At 40.1% G+C, this 20,324-nt stretch overlaps 1 protein-coding gene across 2 annotated transcripts in view; it reads left to right on the top strand.

The window, feature by feature from the left end:
- Nucleotides 1-20,324, top strand: part of LOC147727489 (alcohol dehydrogenase 1-like) — a 256,534-nt gene that overhangs the window by 23,515 nt on the left and 212,695 nt on the right. For both annotated transcript variants that reach the window (XM_086961564.1, XM_086961565.1), the window contains exons 2-3: nt 3,712-3,813; nt 18,266-18,407. In XM_086961564.1, the coding sequence (XP_086817690.1) occupies nt 3,712-3,813; nt 18,266-18,407 (244 nt within the window). The remainder of the gene's footprint in view (nt 1-3,711; nt 3,814-18,265; nt 18,408-20,324) is intronic.

Genomic DNA, 20,324 nt, shown 5'->3' with positions numbered 1-20,324 from the left:
TTACTTGAGCTGGTGAGGTGTCGTTTGGGAGACTGAACATGATTCTGTGTGCTTTAACTAGAGTGCCGTCCAGTAGTTTGGCATCTCTGCCACTCCTTGCTTCCCTGCTATAGGTTATTGTGGGCAATAGTATGGCCTGTGCTACCTTAAGGAGGGGGACTTAGTGTGGGCCCCATCATCCACTTGTCAAAGTGGCTGAAGCACGTTGAGGATTGTTTTTGTGTTCTTTGCCATTTTCCATCTGGGTTTGGATCTGCCCGTTGCTGATGTACTTTTACAGTAATTGGTACATATCTATATCCCAAAAGTTAAGCAAGGCCTTTTTCCATTTGTGAAATAGACAAACAGACATTAAATACAGTCTAACACCAATCATACAAAGCTGGTAGTGTTAGGAATTCTTGTGAACAGGCTATACCACTGGCAATCACTGTGGGTATCATCCCATTCCATTGTTTTTGCCCAATGTTCCACTCTGGACAGGGGCCTGCCTTATGCAGATCATCACTGACCCAGCTTCTCTCGGGAACTCACCATCCCAAACTTCCAGACGAGCCCCCCACACCCCCATCCAGAGAGGAACGCAAAGAAACTCTATGAGGTCTAGCTTGGGTTCTGTGGCAGGGCGAGCAAGGAACAAGACTGATTTTCATATGGTGGTTCTCCGGCTAGAAGGATATAGTGGGGGAACAATTATGGACTGCGGCTCCAAGTGATCACAAACAGCAGAAATTAAACAAAACATTCCATCCATCACTTTGTTGTTTGTTGTAGCCAATACAGGCTATCAGCAGCACAACGTACATGAATCTGAATTACCTCCTGACTGGAGTGTTGTGCTGTGCTCCATGGTGTTTGATACCATCTAAATTAAAAAACAAAATGGGGTAATGGAGAAGAATTAGCCACTGTTGAATCGATTAGATAATGACATCACACTTGTTGTTTTTGGCCGATTTGAACTTTTTTGCATTATTGGCATTTAATGAGAAGCTTATTTGTATTTTGTTTCTAGTGGTAATTTATAGGGCTCATACATGAAAATGTTTGTGTTCAAGCTAAGGGTCTGTTGAACTTGGCCCTCTCTGCGGGGTCATCCCCAAAATTTTCGCCTTCTCCCCTCCTGCTTCCTAAAATTTGTTGTTTGTTGGCATTAGGGTTTTGTGGATTTTACCACTGCTAACCAATGCTAACCTGCTTGTGTTATCTCCTTTAACACTGTCCTGTTGGCTTACACATAATTTGCACACTTCATTTATTGTCCCTGGGTACAAAGGCATTTCACTTTTCTAGGGACCTATAAATAAATTAAATGTGTCAATTTGTTGTATGCCAATTTAAATTTTTTTAAAGATGACAGCACACGCCCTTTGGCACTAGTTAGAAGTGGTAGAAATCATAGAGTCCTAATGCCTATAAAATTGAATTTCGGAGAACAGGAGAGGATAAGGCAAAACATTAGGGGTGACCCGGCAGAGAGGGTCAAGTGCTGTCAGCCCCCTTTTAAAGCCTGGCATCAGGTGTAAATATTTGACCTGCAGACCAACTCTTCAGTACACTCCTAGACCTGCGGAGGACCCCCAGAAGGGCTGCCTTGTACACCGGATGACTTCCCTGCTGATTCAGGCCAATTTCGTACCTCTGGGACTGCTCTGTTGCTACCAGAGGAAGTCTCTGCTGCTTGAAGCAAGCCTTGTAACCTCACAGGGCTGCCCTGCTGAACAAAGGCTGCCTTGCTGCTTGAACCCAGGACTTCCAGAGTGACTCCAAGGGATAGTTGGCTGGCTTCCTGTGTGAGGTCTGACCAATCCTGCACTCTTGTCAGTGGTGTGGAAGATGCTGCTCATGGCTAACCAAAAAAGCTGGGACGTAGAACATTTTTCACCAAAAAGCAGCCCAAGAACTAATAGAAGACCTGAACGTACCTGCTGGCCTTCTGCCTGAAGTGCTTCACTGGTCAGCCTGCCTTCCCAGTAACTCCTTATATGTTCTTCTCCACAGCAACAAATCCTGTTCAGTGGGGCCTTCGAGCAACAGTATCTGGCTTTGTGAAGACCTTGTCAGCAACAGTCTCCAGCTTCATCCCTCTGGAGATTTTCAACTTCCAAAAACAGCAACTTCATCCAGCAGCTCTCCAACGAAGACGCCTCCTCCTCGGACACCGCTGGCTACCTTGCACCAACTGAACTTTACCTTCTCAGGAACTTTTCTTTAGAATGTCCAAGTCCGAAGGAAAGCCATGTCCTGGCCCAAAACACACCAGTAGCTGAACTGCACTTCATCATGGTCGGCCAAAACCTTTGACTTTGTGCTGGTCTTCTGCAACTAGATGCCAGTGTTCAGTGTTTTGATCTTTTAGATACTAGTTTTCACTAAAAAGTCTGAAAATTCATAACTCCAGTTCTATTGATTTGATTTAGTTCTTTTTGGAGTCATTTTATTTGTTTTCCTAAATTGGTGTGGTTTTTTCAACGTTATATTTTCACTTTATTACTGTTTTGTGCTGCATACATAGTTAACACAGTGCCTCTAAGTTAAGGCTGACTACTTTTGCGGTTAGCTATCTGTGGGTTATGCACAGTTTAATTTAGTGACTTTTGTAGTTGTTGAGGTTGTAGCTTGAGTAGAGTTTACACTCCCCTCAACCAATACGCCAATTTCTTAGAGGGTCACTATTTTGAATCCTTGCTAGTGCCTTATAAATACTAAAATGCAACACCTTTGACATAATTCAGATAAAGATTGTTATATTTATTGCAGTCTTTTTCATAAGTAGAGTATGTTTAACAATATAGCAGTATCTGTCCTTCTAATTTGCTTTTTGCTCGAGCCTGTCCTTTTGATTTTGAGATCTACCACTCGTGGCTGGAGACATCCTATCACCTCCATCTCATCCCAAAAAACCAGTAAGTTTGTAGTAACATTCATGCTCCATCCTTGCATATTCTTCAGGTGCCTTTAGGTTTTCCACGCTATGCAAGAACCCTGTGTACCATAAGACATTGCAGTTATGTGTAGAGTACGCTGTACCTTTAAGAACTTGTTATGAGCAAGCAAGTTCCTCCTTTGCAGAGCGAGCTCACTTGTCAAAAATAAATTCCAGTTGCTATGTTTCTTTTTAAGCTACTGCTTTATGGCCCACACTGCTGTCCCTCATCGGTTGCTCATTCTTTGTTGGGCGTTTGATGCCTGAGGACAGGCTGCATGTGAACTCCTTATTTATTACCTTGTACTTCGCAAAATAAAAGCTGTACTTATCTCCGCTTGGCTCCTGAAGTCTGTATGTAACAAACCCTTTCTTAATCTTCCACGTACACATTGAGCACTGAAGTGTAAATCTGCACAGTGTGAAAGATCTGCTTAAATTGTTACTGCCAGTGGTGCAAATGTGAACTCTGCAAACATCCAAAGTGCAAAAGGGAACAGTGCCAACTTTGGGCCTTATTTAGAATTTGGCACACAGGTTACCCTGTCAAAAACATGGTGGATGTCCTGTCTGCCATTTTAACAGTGCCTTATATCCTATGGCATTTGCAATATGGTGGATGGGATAGCCTCCAGTTTTGTGACGGAGTAACACGTTCACCAAAATCTAAATCAGGCCGTTTGTATTTGAAATCTCAGTTATTTTACTTATTCATATAAATGAGTACAACTAAACACATTGACACATTAAAATAAAAACAGTTTCTATCATATTTCCTTTCCTAGGTTATAAAATGCAAGGCAGCAATTGCCTGGGGGCCCAATAAACCTCTGTCTATAGAAGAGATAGAGGTCGCCCCACCAAAGGACCATGAAGTGCGCATTAAGGTAAGGAGATACTTTTCAAGAATTTCTAACCTCTTTAGGCCTTACCTTCACATGAGATTTAAAGGTCGAGAGCATTATTTTCTCAGTTTAATACTCTGTTTGAATGACACATGTTACCTCACATCTATTTCTGAGAAAGGGTTGACAGTTGGTAAAAACCAGGTCCAATATGCTGCAGATCCTAATTTTGATTTCCAAAGGGATGCAAAATTAGATCTGGATGCAGTTTACTACCAAGGTCAGACTTTTGCTTGCTGGAGCAAGATGGGTGTAGTTGTCGGACACACTAGACCACAGGTCGGTCACTTCAGGGGTTTGGCCTACTGGAAAATACTAGAGTTCTAAGGATTGGTAGAGGGGCAGGCCAAAGAAAGTTGGGCATGTTAGCCTTTTCCAATATGCTCTCTGCTGTTGACATGGATTGGAAGACTGCAGAGATTTGCCTGGTCCTAATATTTCTTGTGCTAATGTATACACTACGGGGAAAATTTATGACAACTTTGCATCATGCTTGCACCATACACCATCATATAAAGCTCAAAGTCATATTTATGAAGGCACGCAAAGCCATTTTGCGTGGCTTTGAATGACTTCACAAATGTGGAGTAATGCATCGCAGTGGAAATTGCTGCGTTGCATTACTCTGCACAAGGGAAGCATTCCATGGGTGTTGTGGTGGGTGGGGCAGATTCAGAGAACTAACTTAAGACAAAATCCTAAACTTACTACTTTTGGTTTTCACAGAATTTAGGATTTTGTCTTTAATTTGTCTTAAGACAAACTTAAGACAGACTTAAGACAGACTTAAGACAAAATCCTAACTTAAGTCTGTCTTAAGTCTGTCTTAAGTTTGTCTTAAGACAAACTTAAGACAAAATCCTAACTTCTGTGAATACCAAAAGTAGTAAGTTTAGGATTTTGTCTTGTTAGTTCTGTGAATCGGGCCCGGTGTTCCCATGCAAATCCCATGTTTTTTTTTAATACATTTCCAGATTTATTAAACCTGGTAAACCTGGGAATGTGCATTCTGCAGGACACATAGAAAGAGGAAAACACCTCAAAGGATTGTTTTTGTGCAGGAAGGTGCTCCTTCTTCCACAAAAACTATCCTGTCTACAACAAAGGAAACCTTGCACAATGGTGCAAGGGTGCCTGCATTGGCGCTAGGCTGCTGAAACGGCACTAGCACTTGGGGAAAACCGCAGTAATCCACCATATTAGATTAATACAGTGCATTCCTGCCCTTTCCCTGTGATGCAGGGCAATACAGCAAGGCAACTGCCCTGTGGCAATTATTCCTGTAAGTATGCAGCTAGTTCTTTAGACTGAATGCCTTGGTCATGGCATACACTATGTTTAACTTTGTATTACATAAAGCCAGTGGGTATGGGAGGTATGTCGTTTTTCATGGTTGCCATACTTTCCAGCTACTAGGAATTTATTTGTATAATGATAAGCTCCGGTTACCAACGTTTTTCTAAGAAACCTATGGCTTCCTTCACCACCCTATGCAACACTTTATCTCACTCTTGCAGATTATTTTTCACCTCTGCTTTCTTGCTCTGTCATTGATTTTCTGTCTTTCCCTTCCTCCTTTTCCCCCTTCTCTGCATTCTCTCTCTTCTTCTGGGTCAACGTCTAATGATTAAAAATAAGTGGCTGTCCTCAAACATGAGTACCTGTGTACCCCTCCTACGACCAACAGCTCAAATAAAAATTGCCACTTTCCAACCTTTTTTTATTTTTTACTAGCTTACCCGCGATCTCAGAAGAAAGGAAATTCAAGGAAACTCGTTATGATGACATTCAATTTACATTGTGTCATTGTTATTGAAACGTATTCATTTTTATATGAAAAACATTTCTAAGCGTGGCTTGAGCAGTGCGTCCTCGATTGGCTTCCAATCTTGATTCTGGTTGCTCTCATGTTTCATTTGAGCGGGCTTGAGCAGTGCGTAATTGATCGTTTTCCAATCTTGATTCTCGCTGCTCTCCTGTTTCATTCGAGCGGGCTTGAGCAGTGCGTAATCGATCTGTTTCCAATCTTGATTCTCGTTGCTTGCTCGTTTGAGAAGAACGGGCTTGCGCAGTGCGTACTCGATCGTCTTCCAATCTTGATTCTCGTTGCTCGTTCGTTTGAGAATTACAGGCTTGAGCAGTTTGTATTCGAACAGCTTCTAATCTTGCTTCCCATTGCTCGTCTGTTTCTGAAGCTCCTAATGCCTTTTTCTTTCGTGCTTCTGATGTAGATTGACCAATCGATTTCCGTTTGGGGGTTATAACTGTCGCCGATGCTCGCAAATTCGCTGTCTATTTCAGTATTCTAAAGATTAATCAGAAGGTTTTCCGACGCGTGAGCTGGCCACATACAGTTGTCCATGTGAGAAGCACGGATTCTTCAAATCTAGTCCACACACTTGCTGCGATTGTTCTTGTGCTTTGTTGATGGTCATTGCAAAAGCGAGTCGCACTGTAAGCGTTCAGCATTGGAAAGATTCTGAGAGCCTTGGGGGCCGATATTTAACACATTTTTCTTTTTTTTTTCCAGAAACCTTCGCGCGAACGTACTCAACAACTTTTAACAATTTGTTATTTATTTAAAAAAATATTTTGTCGAGAATCATTCGCCGGAGTGTACTCAACAACTTCCCAAAGTTTCATGCTGATCGGATGAATGGTGTTGTAATGCATAAAGGACAAACAGATATACTTTCGTTTTTACATATATAGATAGATTATTAGTAGGGTTTTAATTGTTTTAAGGTAATGCTATGAATGTAACGTGGCAATACCTGTGTGAGGTAGGACTAGCACCCTTGACATTTCCATACAATGGCTAGCCAGATTGAGTGTGAGTTTGCTATTTATATGTCCTTTCTTTTATAGGCAGTGTTAACTTCTAGGGAGCCGGATAGATTTTTGTACCATAGGGACGCATCTATGTAAAAGGTGAATTGTTCCTGTTTCTGCCAACAACCATTAGCACCCCTCTTTCACCTGTATAAAAGCCGGGAAGGTTTTAATGGACCTAGAAGAATAATTTAACATTGATCTAGGATTTGGAAGCGCACACCTGGAAGTCAAACTACTGTAAAACACATAACCTGAGCTAGTGGTACATGTACACACGAATAAAGCTGAACAACAATTTTTCTTTGATGGACATATTATTTGATTTTAAATGGCTGTAAATGTTCAAGATGGGAGATTGACTGACTTTATGCTTTTCAGCAAGTACTCTGCATCCAAGTTCTGCAAACTGATTGAATGAACTAGCCTTTAAAAAAAAAAAATTATGAGAAGCCTGGATTTGCCATATTTGGCATTCATTCAGATTTATCACAGTGTGGAATCAGTTGTTTTGAGAACATGTTTAAAGCTCCTTAATTTTTTAGGAACTGGCAAAAATCTGAGTTTTTTATGGTAGTTTCATAAGAAGTTGAGGTGAGGGTGTCACTTCTTCAATGGACATTAGCTAAGGGCATCCACAGATGTCAGGTCCAAGTCCTTTTAATTTCCTAAAAGCATCTATACCCAGCCACAGCCCGTGCAGGTAAGAGTGGTGGGTGGGTGGAGGATGTCAATAGACGACGATGAGGGAAAATTAATTATTTATTTAATTTTCCCTTATGGTTCTCTGTCGAATCTCTGCGCAACCAACCCTAACCACCTCACCACTTTTATCTGCACAGGCCGCAGCTGTCCTTAATAATGTAAAAATAAGTAAAGGAGTCGGAAAGGGATCATTCACTCTGATTGGAGTAAATATGCTCCTCTAGTAATAGACCATCAGCTGCCTTCAGACAACGTGACACAAACTTAGGAAGCATGAATTCTAAAATATCAAGCTGTAGAGAAAGGATCCATTTATTACTGTCAGTTGCCAAAGGAACATATCGGGGGCAGATCTCAAGTTACCCTATGCCAGCTATGGTTAGCTGATTTACTTCTGATTTCTCTGCTGCACTCTAGGGCACTTGTAGGTATTGTTTCTATTTATAAATGCAGGACTACAACTACAGGAATGCCAAGAAAAGAACGTTAGATGGGCTCCTTGAGCCCGACATGGGATAACCTGGGAGCTTTATTGTCCCTCATGTATTATTTTGGTACGCACACCAAATGGTGCTACAATGTGTTCCATGAGTAAGAATCCTATTCATTACTGAAAGCTCTTCACTAATTAAAGACCAGGGTTTCACCAAATGCTTACCTTTTCCCAATAATTTAATCTCAATTACCTTTGTAATTTCCTGATCCTTGTGTATCTCACTCATCCATTCCTCTTCTTCTATGGCTCCTAGTGTGACTTCAGACCCATTCACCCCTTCCTCCACACTTCCTTCATCCTCTTGATCAATTTCTTCCACATCCACCAAGTGTGACCAACAGTTAGCCGCACGATTAATTACTCCTGGTGTATGTCAACTGTGAAATCCAACTCTTGCAGAAAAATAATCCATCACCCAATTCTTAAAGACATAGCATCCAATCTCTTCTTTGAGAAAACCTCTTTCAATGGTTTATGGTCTGAAAGTACTTTAACCTTCATACCCCAAATCAAATTTCAGTTTTTTCCCCCAGTGCCCTGAAAATGACCATTGCCTCTCTCTCTATAACTGAGTAATTCTGTTTCTGAAGTCACACCACCCCAATGTCTTTTGCATTGGCATCAGCCATGATATAGGTTTCATCACTTGGGATAAATGCCTGCACACAAGGTGCATTTTTAAAATGATCCTTAACTGATATGACATTTTTCCACACTCTGAACTCCAGTCAAAACTCACATTTTTCCCAAGTAATTTCCTTACGTTTTATGTCTTCTCCACGTTACCTGGTGTACATTTACAGTAATATTCCCCCATCCTCCAAAAGCATCCTTGTTACCGGGTTCCTGTGACTTTTAACAATGGTGTTCACTAACTCTGTTTTTAAAAAGACCTCTTGCCCTGTAACACAATGACCCAGATAATTGACTTCTTCTGCACAAAACGTAACTTGCCCTTTCTCAAGGTTTATCCAGTCTTTCTCAACCTCTCCAAAACTGTGCATAGCCTAGATTGATGTTTTCTTTTTGTGCTACCATAAATTAATAAATAATCCTGGTAGCATTTTACACCGGTGACCTCTTTTAGCATACTAGAAATTATCCTTTGAAACACCAAGGTCATGGAGACGAAGCCAAACGTCATTCTCAAAAATGTAAATGTTCCCACCAGTGTGATGAATGCAGGCAACTCCAGTAAGGATTTATCTAACTCCACCTGATGGTAAGCGGATGCCAAATCCAAAGTGGTGAAATATTTGCCACCTGCCAAAGTAGAGATAATCTTGTCAATATTGGGCAAGGGAAACCTCTCCACAGTTACTTCTCTATTGAGTGCATGTAATTCTGATGCTCTAAACACACAGCTGACACAAAACATTACAAAAAAATAATAATTGGTGTGCCGATCACTGAGATTTCAGAAACAAAGTAGACACTAAAAATTAAAAGCACAAATCTCTCATGAGAAGGTGTGCCGATCACAGTGATTCATGGTCAGATCGGCTCTCACAGAGCATAATGTTTCAGCAAATAACTTTATATCTATTATTGACGATGTAAAACCTCTCAAACACCTAAACTGACCACCATTCGTCGCCACACATACAACAGGTGTGTTTTCTTTGGGAGATTGAGCTTCTTTTGGATGTTCTTCACATGAATCTCACCTCATTGTCTCCCTCAGCAGAATGCCGTTTCTGTCAACTTGTCACTGGCATTGCCAAGACTGCCTCCAGAAACCCCACCACTCGAGAAAATGACATCCTAGTCGCAAAATAATGTGGTGTTCATCACATATAACTAATACACTGTCGAACTTCTATGTCCTTCAGATGTAGTTTATTCACCTCATCCATTCAACCATCCAGTGGCAACTGACCAATATGAAATATCAACCTTATTCTTTTAGTTCTAATCAAACCCTCTATTCAACTATGTCATAACACACTCACCTAATTTTCATTGGGTGCTCTCCTTGTATGCTGGGGTAGCACCCACGTATCTACCTCTGTTTCAGTACAATCACCAGAGTTTGCACTGGTTTCACAGTATTAAATGACAATTGTCTACTTCAAAACCCATAGAGGCCACCTTTTGGAATCTGCATGTTAGCTTTACATGGACGGTTGTCAATCTTTTCACCAATACTCTGAGCATGCTGTCTTGAATTGGCTGATCGGAAAGAAGCATTTGGTAAGGAATGCTAGATGAAAAAAGTCATTTCAAAAAACGAATTGCAACACATTAATTAAAATAATAAAACATAGACCTACTCTAGGCTGATGCCAAATAACTTTAGTTAAAAAGACAATTAAAAAAAATCTAAGAATTCAAAAATGGCTAAGGTTTTCCAAAACCTGTAGTTAGTCAACGAAAGCTATGCCCTGAAAAATGTGGTCATCGTTATAAATATACATCACACACTTTCATTTACATCAGGATCATAGTGATGGATTTGTACTACACAAACCCTTAAATCGACTTCTAAAACCATCACAAAACCCTGATGGAGTAAGAACAAAGACAAAAAGAGCATTTTAATTCCTTTCGATGCAATTGAATGTTTTGTAAAGTGCTGCCTGCAGCATTGCATTTTCTACAGTATGGACTGAATGAGTGAAAGGTTGAATTCCTTCATTAATTGTGTACATGAGTGTGGTAAACTTGCCTGAGGAGAAAGTTATGTTTCAAGAGAATTGTTTTATGTTATTTTCTCCCTCATTGATGATCTTGTTGAGTACTGAGGGACAGCTCAAATGTTTCTCACAGTGAGGAGCACTTATTATTAAGGTCCTTTTACATTCCTTCCTTGACTTGTTGGGGTTTTTGATGTTTGTATTTTGATTTATGATTTTTGTATTTCAAGTCTTCTTAGATCTTGATCTTTGCCAAAAGCATGTGCTTTAGTTGTATAGTGATTAGTTATGCTAGCTATAGTCAACTGAGTTTTTTTCCAACTTCTGAGATTTAAAATGGAATGTATTGTGATTTTTTTATGTTTTCCATCAGCGTTTTGAATGTGATAAGCTCTGCACTTATGTTTAAGACCTTGATCGAAATAAACGTAAATGGAATTGAAAATACATTGAAAGCTGAATGAAACAATTGTGCTGCTAATATTCTTACTTGATACTTTCCATATTGTGAAGCAGTGAATAGGCAACAGCATAATTTAAATATGGCAAAACCTGTTAGCTTAAGTCTCATCCAATAACATTTTTTATATCTTCTTTCGTGTTATGTAAATGAATTCATAAATTGACATGTGTATGCAAATGTTTTTTATTAATCATCTATATATATAAAAACAAAAGTATGTCTGTTTGTCCTTTATGCATTACTACACCATTCATCCGATCGCCATGAAACTTTGGGAAGTTGTTGAGTACACTCCCGCGAAGGTTTCTGGCATAAAAAAAAAAAAGAAAGAAAAATGTGTCAAATATCGGCTCCCCGGCCCCCCAGGGCCCTCAGAATCTTTCCAATACTGAACGTTTACAGTTTTCGGTGTGACTCGCTTTTGCAATGACCATCCATAAAGCACAAGGACAATCGCTGCAAGTGTGTGGACTAGATTTGGAGAATCCGGGCTAATCACATGGACAACTGTGTGTGGCCAGCTCACGCGTCGGAAAACCTTCTGATTTATTTGTGTACTCACCAGACGGAAAAACAAAAAATACAGTGTATCCACAAGCACTCGAATAAATAAACAGAATTAAAACAACACTTTAAAATGATTTCCATATTAAAATGAATAAGTTTCAATAAAAATGACACAATGTAAATTGAATGTTATCATAACAAGTTTCCTTAAATTTCCTTTCTTCTGGGATCGCAGCAACGCGCGACGGGTAAGCTAGTGCATAATAAAAATAAACATCAAACTTCATTCCATATTAAAATATTCCCCACCATTGTCCATTTTCCATAAAGTTCGCAATGAGACTTATAGGTCGACGTTGACAACTACTTTTCAAAAGTTATCAGCCATATTAATTTCCTAGCAGAAATGTGATGACAAGCATAAAATAGGGAGACATCAGAAGAACGGCATGCACATTACCTGGGTTTGAGCCAATAGCTAACTAATGTAATGTTGTCATCAGCCATTCACATAGAGTAGTTGGAGATATTGAGGACTTAATTTATATGTTGCCAGTATGCATACTCTGTTACAATGACAACGAAGTGTACATACTGCCCACGTAATGGTCCCCTTTCCCAATATATGTGGGTGGACCTCAGGTTTGGCTACCCCAGGGACTACTCTAGTACCCCTGTAGCCAAACCTCTCCAAAAGCCCAACTGAGTAAGGGCGTCAGAGAAATGGCTATATGTCCACCCACCCAATCAGGTTGAAGAGATATATGGCCATTTGTTTTTACTGACTGTCACTACCAGGCAAAGGCTTTTGGATGCGTCGGATGGCTCCCGGCCGGCTGATGCTACAGGTGGCGCGTGCATCGAACGGCCGGCAGCAGTCCGAATTGCACACGTGCAAAATTTTCCCCCACTGCAGGAAAATTTCAGACACATCCAAGGGGTTAAAATGCTAATAATGCATCCCCTCCTTCCCTGCGCCACAGAGGATGACTTCCAAGGCTCATCGAGCATTTAATTTTTTATTTAAAAAAAAAAAATCTAATTTAGGGATTTTCTTCTTACAAATTAAATGGAGAACTGTTTGGTGCAGGGCTCCATAATACTGACGCAGACCTGCACCATTTAGCGAAATTTATTTGCAGAAACTGCTATGACAGTGGTTTCTGACTATGCGTTATAAATGAATACCCGCTTGGCGGGCATTTATTAATTTGGCGGATGTCCGCCAAATTATAATGAGGCCCTAAATTCTTCCTAACAATCTCCCAATGAAAATACTTTTTCTATGTTATTGGAGTGTTTTTCATCACCATGTCTCATAATTTTGATTGCTTGTCAAATATTCAGATAACTACAATATTACAAACACATTTCTCTCTGATTATTAAATATTGTTTGATAAAGCAGTACAAATAATCCTGTTACACTTGAAAAAAAACACAGACGTGGCACTAGAGGATCTCTAGTGTCATCCCTTCACGGGCACACAAATGTTTATCTTCCCACACAAAGAAGACTTTCAATCCAATGCTTCAATTGTTCATAAAGTTTATTTTGTATTTGTAGGAGAATTTATCATCATCATTTCATATTGTTCATGCGATATCATTCATGTGTTTGTTGATCAGACATTGTCATAATAAGGCATCCAATGCATTTCGGGCATTATATAGCATGCCCTTCATCAGGGAAATAGACACTGTAAAGCAAGGGATAATAAAATCATGTCATCAAAAATTGTGTGAGTCTTATTTACATCAATCATAACATAAACTGTACAGGATCTGCATGATATGTACATGTAACTGTATGTGAACTCAAGAGGTTCAGTGATTCGCATGCTGAGGTTAGTGAAAAAACAGAAAGGATTGCTCAAAGAAAAAGCTATCACTCACATGGCTGGGTCTCTAACGATACGTGGTATTCTGCAAATAAAAGATAAAGCGATATTACAAAAACGGCCTTCACTGGTGGGGCAGTCCATAAGCCAGAGATCCTTCTATCAAAAAGACTGTAAAGTCAAGCTAGTTCCCTCAAACTAACCTTGTTCAGGAATAGGCGCGCGAATACGTCCTTCTCTCCTCGTTCTTCGCGATGGTACAATGAAATGCCGATCGCGTTCAGCTATTTAAACTAGATTCCGGTCATGTGACGAATCACATGACATTACCATAGAAGAAAGACTCATTTCCGAGGGTGGCGAACAAGCGTCTAATGTCTGAATAACGCCCCTGTCACTGAGACTAATCTGAATCCTACTTTACAAAATATGTGAAATGAAGAGTCGGTTTCAAGAAATAATGAAAAATAAGTTATACGAAAATGAATTAAAATAAGATTGAAAAAAGAGATGAGGTTGGAAAGAGATATCGGGAATAGAACTTCTCACTGTTGGGTTGGTAGATGGGTTGTTTAGTGGTTAGAGCTATTGTGGAATATGCAAATGGAAAAGAATATTAAAAATGTAAGGTGTAAGTGTCAGATGTATGTGTGAACTCACATAGTATACACAATGAACAGTCAGGGGAGCAATTAATTATAGGTAACATGCAAATTCAATTCTTTCATTTAACCCCAATGGTTTCTGGCAGGATAAATTTTGTATCCAATAGTTCTCTCTCTGCAGAAGGTATTTAGAATTGTCTCTGCCTTCTACTTTCTGGACCGTTTCAAGGATAATGAATTTGATCTGGGAGATGTTGTGATGTTCCTCAACAAAATGGGAGGATAATGCAGATTTCATATTTATCAAACGGATGTTTGACTTGTGTTCGGTTAGTCGCACTTTAATCCGACGTTCCGTCTTCCCTACATACATTTTGCCGCAGGGACATCTGATCCCGTAGATGACATTGCTCGATTCACAGGTGGCATTTACCTTTAGTTTGATAGGGTAACCTTTTGAAGGATGACAGAATGTATTACCTCGGATTACATTATTACAACTGCCACAGTTGAGGCAAGGTTTCGTACCAGAGAATTTTGTTGCGGGTGTTAAGGTTGCTGATGTTTTGTGTTGAAGAATTTCTCCAAGATTCTTTGATCTAGTATAGGCAAAGATGGGAGGTTGATTAAATGACTGTTTGAAATCAGGTTCTAGATTCAATGTGGACCAATGTTTTAAAATGGTTTGTTTGTATTTCCTGCTAGATGTTGAATATCTAGATACCACCACTGTACGTGTTTGTTCAAATTTTGTTTTTGTGGTTAGGAGTTTCTCTCTGTCCAATGTATCAACCTTTTTCTTTGATTCCTCTAGTAGAGATTCAGGGTAACCTCTATCCAAAAATTTCTTTTTGATTTCTCTTAGTCTGACACCCAGTGCATTTTCATCTGAGGTGATTCTCTTGACTCTTGCCATTTGTGAAAACGGTAGATTGTTAATCAAGTTAGGTTGATGAAAACTCGAATATAACAACATGTTGTTCCTGTCCGTTGGTTTGGTGTAAACATCTGTTTTAAAGCCTGCTGGAGTTCTGGTGACTTTTACATCCAAGAAATTTACTTCAGTTTCTGATGTGGTCCATGTCAGTTGGATTTGTGCATCCAGATTGTTGAATTTAGTGAGTTCCGTTATTAGTTTCTCCTCTGTGTTAGACCAAAGTATGAAAAGGTCATCTATGTATCTGATCATTGTTTTGAGATTGCGAGACCATTCTGTATTCAAAAAGATGTGTTGATTTTCATACCACTGCATGAATATATTGGCATACGAAGGTGCTGCCGAATTGCCCATAGCCATGCCGGTTAGTTGTTGGTACCAGGCTTCATTGACCTTGAAATAGCTGTGGTATAGAATAAAACACATCAGCTCCATGAGGAAAGTTTGAAATTGTTGATCAAGATCTGTATTCAAAAGAGCAGACTCTATTGCCTCTAAGCCCATGTTATGGGGTATGCTGGTATATAAACTACAAACATCTGCTGTACACATGATTAGTTTTTCAGATGGATCCAGCGTAATTTGTTGAAGTATTTGCAAAAACTGGGATGTATCTCTGACATAAGTCTGCATTGATTGTACTGTCGGCTGTAGATACCTGTCGATAAGTTGACCAATCGGTTCATGTAGGCTCCCTCTCGTCGATACTATAGGTCGCATCGGGGGGTCATAGGTATTCTTGTGTATTTTCGGTGTCATCCGCAATGTGGGACTCTTAGGATTGAGTGTAATCAAGAAGTTCTTTGTCCGGTCTGAAATGGTACCTTGTTTGTGTGCGCCATCGATGATATTTTTTAACACTTTGGAGTACTCCAGTGTAGGATTGTGATCCAATTTACAGTACGTGTTGGTATCATTGATGTGTTCTGTCACTTTGTTGTTGTACATATCCATATTCATTATGACGATCGCACCGCCTTTATCAGCTTTCGTAAATATGATTTTGTCATTTGACGCCAATTTCTGCAAGGTATCAAGATCCTTTTGTGTGGTGTTCCTTCTTTTGGGTTTGTGGTGTTTGATCTTGCGGAGGTCTTGTTTCACCAAATTTTCAAATAAATCTAGCGTCTTATGGCTAGTTGGAGCTTGAAATGTACTGTGAGGTCGTAGGCCTAGCAGTTGGTCTTTCTCGATGTTCGGTCGATCTGGTATGGTGTTGTCAAAGAAATGTCTGAGTCTAAGTTTCCGCATCAGTTTGAAAAAACTGACTTCAAGTTCCAGACTGTCCGTAGTAGTGGTTGGGACAAATGATGTTCCTTTTTGTAATAGGCTTAACTCGGACGGGTTCAAAATTTGGTCACTAATGTTGATTACTAATTGTTCTGAGGCTGAGTCTTTTTGAGTTTCTTCTCTTTCTCCTTCTCCTTGGCTATGGCTGACGTGCTCCGTGTGGTCGGCGAGTCCCTTTCTTTGTCCTTTTCCTGTTCCTTTTCCTGACCCTCTCCTGGGTCTCCTTTTTGGGCTTGGCCTTGTTCTAAAAAAGGACTGGTTTCTGTGGTTTTGCTGGTGGTAGGTTGGTCAGTTGTTGTTTGCTCCTGTGGTGCCGGGATCGATTGAGGTTTCCGTGGTCTTTGACTGGTATCACTATCTGAGGAAGATGTCGTTGTATTTGAATTATAAGGACGATTTTTACGTTTTTGTGCATATACCTCCGCCCATGTATATACTTCTCCTAAGCGGTAGTCCAGTGTATCTCTTTTAAATTTCCGGATTTTCCGTTCATTGATTTCTTTGGAGTGTCGATCTATTTGGCTTTTGATGTCCTCAAGGGTGGTTTTTAGTTCGTCTTCCGTCAACATCTTGGATAATTCAGATTGTGTTTCCTCAATTTCCATGCTCAATTCTTCCAGAATGGAGGATAATTCTTGTATGATAAGGAGAATTAAGTCTAAAGAGCATTTGTTCAATATTTCATACCAGCGCTCCTGGAATTTTTTTAGAATGTTTGCACAGGGATGGTTTGAGTGCAATTCCTAGCCCCCTTGGTATGCGTGAATTCCGGTGATATTTTATAAGAGTACTAGCGTGAAGTCACATGACCGGAATCTAGTTTAAATAGCTGAACGCGATCGGCATTTCATTGTACCATCGCGAAGAACGAGGAGAGAAGGACGTATTTGCGCGCCTATTCCTGAACAAGGTTAGTTTGAGGGAACTAGCTTGACTTTACAGTCTTTTTGATAGAAGGATCTCTGGCTTATGGACTGCCCCACCAGTGAAGGCCGTTTTTGTAATATCGCTTTATCTTTTATTTGCAGAATACCACGTATCGTTAGAGACCCAGCCATGTGAGTGATAGCTTTTTCTTTGAGCAATCCTTTCTGTTTTTTCACTAACCTCAGCATGCGAATCACTGAACCTCTTGAGTTCACATACAGTTACATGTACATATCATGCAGATCCTGTACAGTTTATGTTATGATTGATGTAAATAAGACTCACACAATTTTTGATGACATGATTTTATTATCCCTTGCTTTACAGTGTCTATTTCCCTGATGAAGGGCATGCTATATAATGCCCGAAATGCATTGGATGCCTTATTATGACAATGTCTGATCAACAAACACATGAATGATATCGCATGAACAATATGAAATGATGATGATAAATTCTCCTACAAATACAAAATAAACTTTATGAACAATTGAAGCATTGGATTGAAAGTCTTCTTTGTGTGGGAAGATAAACATTTGTGTGCCCGTGAAGGGATGACACTAGAGATCCTCTAGTGCCACGTCTGTGTTATGTATCTTGACGTCGCAGGACCCTCGACGCCACCTTACGGTGCACCATAAAAACGACTAACTATTGAACTTTGAGATATAACAAGTTGCTGTGCATTTATCCAATTCTATTATCCAATTCTATTATTCTACACTTGAAAAAAAGACATTTCTAGTTTGCTAAGTAGTTTTCATTGTACTAAAGTGGAAAGCAGCAAAGAAGTTACCAGAGTTAAGTTTGATTTTATCTTTTGCATACATTTTGTCAGGTCGAGTTGTAAATGTCGATACTGTGACAGTAAACCTCACATTTAAAGAGAGATCAGTCAGTGTAGGTTTGGTCTCGACCGTAGACAAAAAGGTTTAGTTTTTTTGCATGTTAGGGTGTTTTTGCAGTTAGTCTGGACAGTATCATCAACGTCATGTCCAAACCAAAGGATACTTCATGCCACCCTTGACGCCATTAGTCCCCTACTGAGTTTAGCAGATTCCATTTATTCTCTGATAAAACCGTGTACTACAGGCCCATGAAACTTGGCTTTGCACTTTGTCAAAACATCTTGTTTCTGTAACTCAATATCATATATATTTATATGTTGGTGTCTTACCCTGCATTTATCTTGACAGATTTTGGCCACTGGAATTTGCCGCTCAGATGATCACGTGCTCAAAGGTTTATTAAGTGGCTCAAAATTTCCAATCCTTTTGGGCCATGAAGCATCTGGGATTGTTGAGAGCATTGGAAAAGGAGTGAGCACAGTAAAACCAGGTGAGGCTAAAATGCACCCACATGACTTTACGCCACAAATGCATTGAGGGGAAAATAATACAGAGCAATTATACCTTAAAGTGACCGCAGCGAGCAATCTTTGCTTATTTCACACTTTAGTTAATCATTATTTATCACTTTATTGTATCTAGTTCTCACAAACATTTCACTATCTTGCTACTTTTGTTCTTGAAATAAGTAATTTTGAAGTTACCTAAGCCATTGTGGGTTTCGTGGGTCTGATACATAGGTATATTAAAAAAAAAAAGATGTCAATAAAGATAAGAATCAGATGGACTAATTAGAGACATTTTAAGGTATGGGCTAAGCAGGCAATTGCCCTGGGTCTCCACTTTCTAAGGGGCTTCCTGGTAAAGTAAGTGGGACAGTCTAAATTCCTCTCATAACGTTGCTGATAATAAAACAGCTTGCTTGACTAATTTGACAGCTCAGCAAGCTTAACAAACACTCAGGGTCAGCTTTGCTAACGGTTTGTGCCAGGGTAAAGTCGCACAGGGGCAGATTTACCATTTAGTCATACATTTGAGTGCAGCAACTGCAAAAGCTGTGCTGCATGAACAGGAAACAGAAATATGGCACTCTTCTCTCCTTTCCATAGTGTGGTGCCAAAATCTTCTGCTGTGCACCATGGAGACACATTTGCGCCATGGTGTCTCTGTGAGGCTAGCATAGGTTTTGTACTGGAAGGGTACCCTTCCAGTACAAAATACTATGCATAGACTGACTTTAACCATGTTCCTTCTTTGTATGTGTGCTGTAAAGTGCAGCACACGTACAAAGTCGGAAAAGTAAGGAGAAATGAAAGCATTTCTACTTCCTTGAACCTACTTCAAAGGGGAGCAGTTTGCTAATGCTAAACCCTGTCTACTTTATTTAGTCAATAGGGTTTAACATCAGAAACCTTGGGTGGATGCATGGGAGCACCCATGCTCCATCCATTGTATGCTCCCTTGGCGCTAAATAATGCAAAGCAGCGTTATGCGCTACTTTGCAATACTTTTACATTATATCCAGAGCTAAACAAGTTTAGTACTGGAAATGAAATCAGAAAAAAAAGATTTTGCGCTGATTTGCATCACTTTTGTGACGCAAACACAACATGAAATCGTAGTAAATTTCCCCCACAGTGTTGTAATGCAGTGCAAACTCTTGCAAAGATATTTGCATTGCAGAGCAAAATAGTGTTTGTGCCGGAAAGATACCTTTATCTCAATACAAATAGTAGACTACATTGCATTGCTTTGAACAACATTACATCGAAAGATTGCTACTTGGGTGTAACTTGGGCAGATTAGTGAAGGCATTCACAGTTTTTAACACCCAGCCCAATCTACAAAGATAGTCAGACTGGACTTTACGCCAAAAAATGACGCCTTCTTGAAGCAGGTGCTAACACAGAGAAATGTTTTAATCTCACGAACCAAAAACAGATTGTGCTCCTTCTGTCAGGCATGTGGCTGCTGGATCTTCCAGGGTGGGTTGGGCTCCTAATTGTGTGTGTTGGTCTAAGACCTGCTGCTCCCCAGCCAGCAGGGACCCTGGGAACAGCAAGATCAGACAGGTTATACACAGCCTGCCCTGTACGTCTTGTCCTCGGCAGCCACCAAATTGCTCAGCCAGGAGCAGCCAGTGGGAGCATCGTGAGCTAGTGCATCTGCCAGAACAATGATGTCTTAAGTTGGAAAGCTGATTCTCTAATTGCGTGCTAGACGGTGATCGTTACGTTTTCACTGATTACCGATTTTACCATAAGCCGCACACTTTCAAACTTTGTGGCCAGTTTGTGCTAAATTAACAGGGCCAGTTCTAGGATTTGCGAGGCCCTGGGCTAAAAGGGAACGTGCAAGGCTCCCTCTAATTTACATAAGTGGCCCCTTGCAAGGAGACCATTCACAG

The sequence above is a fragment of the Lissotriton vulgaris genome, chromosome 3_1 (assembly GCF_964263255.1).
Source record: "Lissotriton vulgaris chromosome 3_1, aLisVul1.2, whole genome shotgun sequence".
Taxonomy (NCBI): domain Eukaryota; kingdom Metazoa; phylum Chordata; class Amphibia; order Caudata; family Salamandridae; genus Lissotriton; species Lissotriton vulgaris.
This window is presented reverse-complemented; position numbering and strand designations above follow the sequence as displayed.